A 7,046-nucleotide genomic window follows, 5' to 3' on the forward strand; every position below is an offset into this window, starting at 1 on the left:
CCTGGCCTTTATGTGCTGGGAACAGATGGTTTTTATGGTTTTTTCATACTCCTTATGGAAACATCATAGATGGCATTTCAGTCAGCACGTTGGCATTTCTTCACGTTTGTATTACTGAACAATATGGAAACTTGTATTCATCTGAGACTCTGTGCTGTAGCTGCAGGGTTAGCTTTATAACCCTATTCCTCTCAATTTTCTGACTCAATTATGCTTTTTCTGGCCCAAACCCAGAGAGGTAGCTTAGTTAATTGTAGCATTTCTGTCAAGTAGAGTTTCGTTGTTCTTATTTTCAACTTGGCATTCAAATCTTAATTTTAGACTTAAGCAAATAAAGCCTTGATTTTCTTTTGATAATTTTAACTTCTTTGCTGCAATTTTCTTTACCTTGACTTCTTCAGGAATGGACCACTGTAGGTTTTTCTAACTTTAGAACTGTGCTTCCCAAGTTAGTTTGGCTTGACAAACACCACTGTGACATTGCTTCAGCAACGTCAGATCCAAACTCCACATTTGGGTTTAAAAAGTCTTGAGTAGTTTGTTGCCTGGTTATCTTCCTTAAAACAGCTTCTCTTCTGCTGAATTTGCTTCAACAAATTCTCAACAATATTCTCCGCTTCTATTAATGTATTTTTTTAATGTTGAAATGCCACCCCAAAATAGAAGAATTTATTTCCATAAACCAACATGCACTAGCACCACACATGCTTTATTCTCCTCGTATGCTATCTTTATTTGCCATATGAATTTTAACAAGATTGGCACTGATCGTGTTGGATTGATTGAAAACTAAGATTTGCATGAAAGCTGAGGTTCACACAATTCTCAGGACACTCATTTTTTCTATGATAATTACAGCCAAATAATAACCTTGTACTATTTGATTTTTGACTTCAGAAGTTTCCGGAATGTGAAAGGCTGAATTCTGTTTTCTGAATTTCTGTGCTCTACCGCCTGGGTTCAAAAAAAAAAAATGACAGGAGAAGAACAGAATTTTGTTTTTAGAGTTGTTTTTTAAGGAACATTCAGTTTAGCCTGTATTGGTAGGAATAACTTCATTGTAGATATACTTCAATAAACATTTCATGACAACATGTTATGTAATTATATTAGTAGAAAAATGTATGCTCCCTCCATCTGTTTGTACACACAGCATAGATTTTAAAACTAAGTCATGTAATTATATAATGTAGTTATACCTGGTTTTGTTTGCTATCTTCTAGAAATCTAAACAGCTCAACATACAGAAACTCTGAAATAATCTTTTCTTTACTGTACTTGAATTCAGGCATGTATATGATTACCACTGTAGACATCACTGTCATGACTCAGATTTTGAAAGACCAAAAGGTTACCATCACCCACATGGGTTTTTTGAGGAAGATGATTCACAGACCTGTTATGATACGAAAAGATCTCCTAGGAGACGGCTGCTACCTCCAACACCAGCATGTACGTACATTAAGAACAATGCGTTTGCAAACCCAGAGTGATTTAAATTCATAAAAATATTTTCTAGTTTAAAAAGCTTATTTGTAACTTGGATTTCAATCTTGACATTTCATGATGAATATTGCTAGTAGATTTCTGAGAGATGCTCAATACCTACAGATCCTAACATACAAATCAGTCAAATATCCCTTGCCTCACTGAGGCAATAGTATGAAACCAATCATTGTAATTGCTGATTTAATTGAACTCGTAAATGAAGGTAGAATGCAGCTTTAGTTATCTTTGAAACAGTCATCAGATGGGTTCAGTCTGGGCCTTCCTTATTCGCACCCACAGATGTGCAGCATTGCTGTTGTCTCATCTGCTGGCACCTCCCTTCCCCTTAACAGCCACACTTCTTAATGGCACTGAGATTACTTCCATATAACTCCTGCTGTTTTAGTAAACACTACAGACTGAAATTCAGTGATTTGCAGGGAAAACAGAGCCAAGAGCAAGCTTAATGGTGAGGGGTTGAGGGTTTTTTATTTATAAACTAGGGATTTGGTATTTCCTTTGGAAGTCTGACTCATTACAATGAAGAATATAGAAGTATGGAGAAGAAAGAATAAACTCTTATTCTTTGTTATTCACAGCACTGTACAGCGAAACTCTGAAGTTCAGTATAGAAACCAATCTGCAGAACTGGAAAACGTTTCTTTCATAAACATGACTGCTTCGCATTCTGCTGCTCATATTTCTGCCTAGGACTGTATTTGCTCATGTGATTAATCTATTTATTGTAACTGCTTTCTTCTGTTAGCAAATTCTTTTTCTTATCAGTAGGATATTTTTTTGTGTGATAGTTGTTGCACAGTGGAATTCTGGAAACAACAGACTTCAAGGAAAACTGTTTCATTTTCCTAATCAGTTATGCTTTCTTCATAGCAAATAGACGATCTTCCTTCAATTTTGAATGCCTCCGCCGACAGAGTAGTCAGGATGATATTCCACTCTCTCCAAATTTCCACCATCGCACAGCTTTACCACTTCACTTAATGCAGCAGCAGGTAAATCCAGGACTTAACTAATAATGAATTACATCTTTTTATTTTCCATCTCATACCTTAGACTTTCATTTTTGCTTGAAACAGTACTATAGGATTATGCATGAAGTACTAGGTGGTCATTTCTAGTGCATGAGGATACTACTGAATAATTCAGATCTTTTAATAAGCATGCGCAGTGTATGGTGAATATAAATAAATCCATATTCTATCCTGTAGCTGAATTTAATTTTTCTGAATCAGGTTACTGTTTCCTGTTTACACACTATATATGTCTACTTAGATGATCTAAACTAGGACTTGTGTCATGTGGTCTTGTTAATTGCTTTTTAATGTTTTTAATTACTTCATATTGAGTAGAATAGTTTAGTTTCATATAAGCAAACATATATGTGGCACAAATCTCCTACCCCCTGCTGCAGCCCCAGCCAGAGATTTTTAAACAATTCTGAATGATAAATAGGGCCCTCTTCCTCAGAGGCCAAAGAAAGCAAGGTACATAACCTAGCTATAATAAAAAAAAAAACATTTTTATGCTATTTACTAATCTCAGTTCTGTTCCTTTGCTTGACTCTAAGCAGCAGAAAATATTAACTTTGCATAGCATCTGCCAAAAGATTTGGTTGGAGCTAACTGCTGAAATCGGAATTGAGTATGACTCAGAGTGTCTGAAATCACTAACTTTAAAAATTCTTCCCCATTCCAGGTCATGGCTGTTGCGGGTCTGGATTCCAGTAAAGCTCATAAACATTCACCAAGTCGTTCCACGCGTTCATGGGCTACCCCACCTGCAACCCCTCCCAACAGGGACCGTACCCCGTATTACACACCTCTAATCCAAGTTGACAGGGCTGAATCTACAGAACATATGAATGGTAGCCTGCCTTCCTTGCACAGGAGCTCTTGGTACACAGACGACCCTGATATCTCCTACCGAACATTTACACCAGCCAATTTAACAGTACCTAATGACTTTAGGCATAAACACAGTGACAAACAGAGGAGTGCAGACAGTTTGGTAGAAGCGGTAAGTATTACAGAAACTTCTAAAGTCATCAAGGGTGTCTGCTTAGCATTTGTGTTAACATCACCATGCTTATCATTCAGTCTACACAATCTCTCTGAAAATGTGGTATTTTCACTTTCAGCTGAAACTGATCTCAAGTAAAGATAGGGAAACTTCTCAGTTGCTGTGTTGTAAAAGGTCAGAGGAACTCAAAATCACAGTGTCAGTGTCAGAGGGCTGAGAGGCAGGCTGGAAGAGATCAGCAGAAGGAAAGTTGGGAACATCCAGGTCAGGGTTTAAAATGGACTTTAAGCTTTCTAGCTAATGAGGATCAATTGTGAAATATCCTCTCACAAGAGCTGATGATGCTTACCTGTGTTTTCTCTGCTTTGTTTCCACTTATTTATATTATTTAATATGTATAAACAGCCATTTTTGCAGTAATCTGATCAAAGATGAGGAACTCTATGATAGCTGTGTACTGGCGAGAGGGTGAAAAAAGACAACCGGATTGATTTGCAGGTGTACTAAAGAATGTTAGAAGTTCTTTTGTGTTAATAATATTAACATGTTGCATTTCAGACTATAGTAGTTGCTGTTCTTGCTTTCGTCTATTATTTCCTTTGACTGCTACAAGTTGAGCAATGTATTTCACTGTTTCCAAATGAGACTTCAGCATCCTTCTTCCATGTATTCTAAAATACCTAGAATGTATCTAGAACTCTGTTTCAGCAACTTATCCCAGTTTTCTCATCTGGGATTTAGTAGCTGCTGTCTTATGTTTATCAGACTCCTCCTAAGTTTCTAACGACAACAACTGAATGTATTGCATTATCAGTTACAGTGCCATATAACTGTTACAGCGTAGTTTGAAGCTATTTGATTGTTGATTTGTGAGTTAGCATGGAGTTTCTAGTATTTTTCACAAATGAAAAATGCTTTTATGATATGTCTGTTCTTCCGTAATTCTGCTTTATACCTCATTCTCTGCTCTCCATCTGCCAGGTACTTATATCTGAAGGCCTAGGAAGGTATGCAAAGGACCCTAAATTTGTTTCAGCTACAAAACATGAGATTGCTGATGCTTGTGACATGACTATCGATGAGATGGAAAGTGCGGCAAGTAATCTTCTCAATGGAAATATTAGCAATGGGACCAATGGGGATATGTTCCCCATTTTAAGCAGACAAGATTATGAACTTCAAGAATTTGGTCCTGGCTACAGTGACGAAGAACCAGAACCAGGACGATATGAAGAAGATTTAGCCGATGAAATGATATGCATTACAAGCTTATAGTATTTAGCAAGGGAAATGATTTTAAATAACAGAAAAAGTGCCTCATAGTTCAAAGATGCTAGGCACTAGTAGGGGTTAACCGATCAAGTTTTGTACAAGTGATGTCACGCCTCAAGGAAGCCATAACTAATAAACAGATTATCTCCGGGTTGCTGAAATGTGATCAGAGCTGCAGCACATCATCTCTTCCCACAGAATCTTCAGTTTCTCTGTAGGAATAAGGTTATTTTGGAAAGAAGCGGGTTCTGACAATCAGTTTTTTGAGGGCTAGAGTGGGATTCTGAGGTGTAATATCTTGCCTGTCCTTCAACTTTGTGCTGCTGTCCTTCATAGTAGAGCGGGATTTTGTCAGTGAAAATGTGTAAGTCCAGCACAACACGAGGTGAGTGATGACAACCAATAATGTCATTACCTCAGTACTCAAGAGCATATCATCTATCCATTGCATATCTATTCTAATACTGTTTTCAAACCTGCCTCCCAATTTCTTTTCTTAATGCTCTTCTAAAACATGGTTTGTCATGCTCTACCTGTTAGGGATCATTGGAAAAAGAAGTTATATAAAGAATATTCTGTCATATGTAACATCAGTTTACATAGCAAAATATCATTCAGATAGTCTGTTTTATGACTATCACGTTAAGGGCAAAATATACTGGAATAATTGCATTCTTACTAATGCACTTGCAACCAGGTTAAAATAGAATTAGATAAGATAGTTTGCTAAAAATTATATAGTAGAAATTATTGTAAATGAATTGTAATATACAATGATTTGTATTTGTAAAGAGATGTTCTATATTTTGTAATTATTGTACCGTAATTGAACTGCAGCAATATTTATGGACCCTAATTATTGTAACTCTCCACAGAATTCTAGATATGAGTATTTTTACTTGGAATATATAGATCTATAGCATAAATATTTAAATAGAGCCACCTCTCATTGTAAATCTTTTTGGGATAAAGTGTCAAGTTTGAACTTGACAACACAGACTTTTTTTTTAACATTATGGTGTCAAATGAATCTCTCTGGGTAAGGGATGCACAGTTGACCATTTGCAGTCTTATACTTGGAAAGGTAAAAGATTTGAAATTATTTTAACATTTTGATTGAAAAGTAAGTTGTAATTTTATTTTTGTATTAATCCCATGCTACTGAAATATTAAAATTATTAAAAAATTGGCAAGTTCATGCCAGGGTAGTACTCATGGGACAGTTTGTTTTGACAAAGTACATTGCCTATGTACCCTACTGTGATAGAAAGCATCTAGGGCAGAAACTATTTCATAGGTAAAGGAAAATGCTTTACTAAGTATTGCTTACTTTGCTCAGAAAAAAAAGAAATATGACTAAATGATTCTTCACAGAACCAAAAAATAACAATAATAATAATTATATAAAAAGTATACTACTTCATTGCCTCTACCTTTCTGTTTTATGTGCATTATTTCAAAGATTTATTTTTATGCAATCAAAAGAGGGCTGAGATATTGTTCATAATGCAGTAAAACCCTGAAATGACTTTGAGGCTAATACAACCTTGGAGGAAAATCAAAAAATACTGAAAGCTACTGTCTATTTTGTTAGCACTGGATAAAAATGACTTGTTCTAACAAGTTGCATTATCAGGTTTTACCTGTAATTCATATGCTAGATAGCAATCCAGTTCACATTTTAACAAATGTGATGTTTAAAACATGTCAATAAACATTTTGTACATAATGACAATTTCCTATGAATAGCATACAGACTTCCTCTGGAATCATTCTTATTTCAAATGCCAGGATAAGAACTTAAAGGTTTGTAAATTCTTTCTTGACCTAAATCATTTTGTATTAAAACAAATGCAAAATGTTCTTCAAAATAAAACTGTGTAATAATTTTATTATACTTGGGACTCCTTTTACTAACAGTTTTTCACCAGGAAGCTCCAAAAGTGAAATTCTGTTTGTACCATTTGGAGAATGGGAAGGAACACATGGAATTTGATAACAGATCTACAGTGTTAGAGTGTGCAAGCTCTTTATGAATAATTGCTGTTAACCAGAAAGGAGAAAAGTGATTAGAGTATTTGTATGAACAAGGGCTGTATTCCTGCTGTAATCCACTCTAGGGGATTAATGCTCCCAGAGGTGTGAATGTATGGAAGCAATCAAACAAATCTGACTTAACATTGCTTAAGAAGTGAAATCTGTTGTGCCTGTCTGTCACTTGGGTGGGTTTCCCACTGTAGTCATTT

The 7,046-nt window shown here is 35.7% G+C and overlaps 1 protein-coding gene across 7 annotated transcripts in view; it reads left to right on the forward strand.

The window, feature by feature from the left end:
• Positions 1-6,697, forward strand: part of CACNA1D (calcium voltage-gated channel subunit alpha1 D) — a 166,388-nt gene extending 159,691 nt beyond the window's left edge. For all 7 annotated transcript variants that reach the window (XM_052678862.1, XM_052678858.1, XM_052678857.1 and 4 more), the window contains 4 exons: positions 1,289-1,452; positions 2,380-2,501; positions 3,205-3,525; positions 4,510-6,697. In XM_052678862.1, the coding sequence (XP_052534822.1) occupies positions 1,289-1,452; positions 2,380-2,501; positions 3,205-3,525; positions 4,510-4,803 (901 nt within the window). In that variant the 3' untranslated portion in view covers positions 4,804-6,697. The remainder of the gene's footprint in view (positions 1-1,288; positions 1,453-2,379; positions 2,502-3,204; positions 3,526-4,509) is intronic.
• The last annotated feature ends 349 nt before the right edge of the window (positions 6,698-7,046 follow it).

The sequence above is a fragment of the Tympanuchus pallidicinctus genome, unplaced genomic scaffold, assembly GCF_026119805.1.
Source record: "Tympanuchus pallidicinctus isolate F22 unplaced genomic scaffold, pur_lepc_1.0 scaffold17, whole genome shotgun sequence".
NCBI classification, from domain to species: domain Eukaryota; kingdom Metazoa; phylum Chordata; class Aves; order Galliformes; family Phasianidae; genus Tympanuchus; species Tympanuchus pallidicinctus.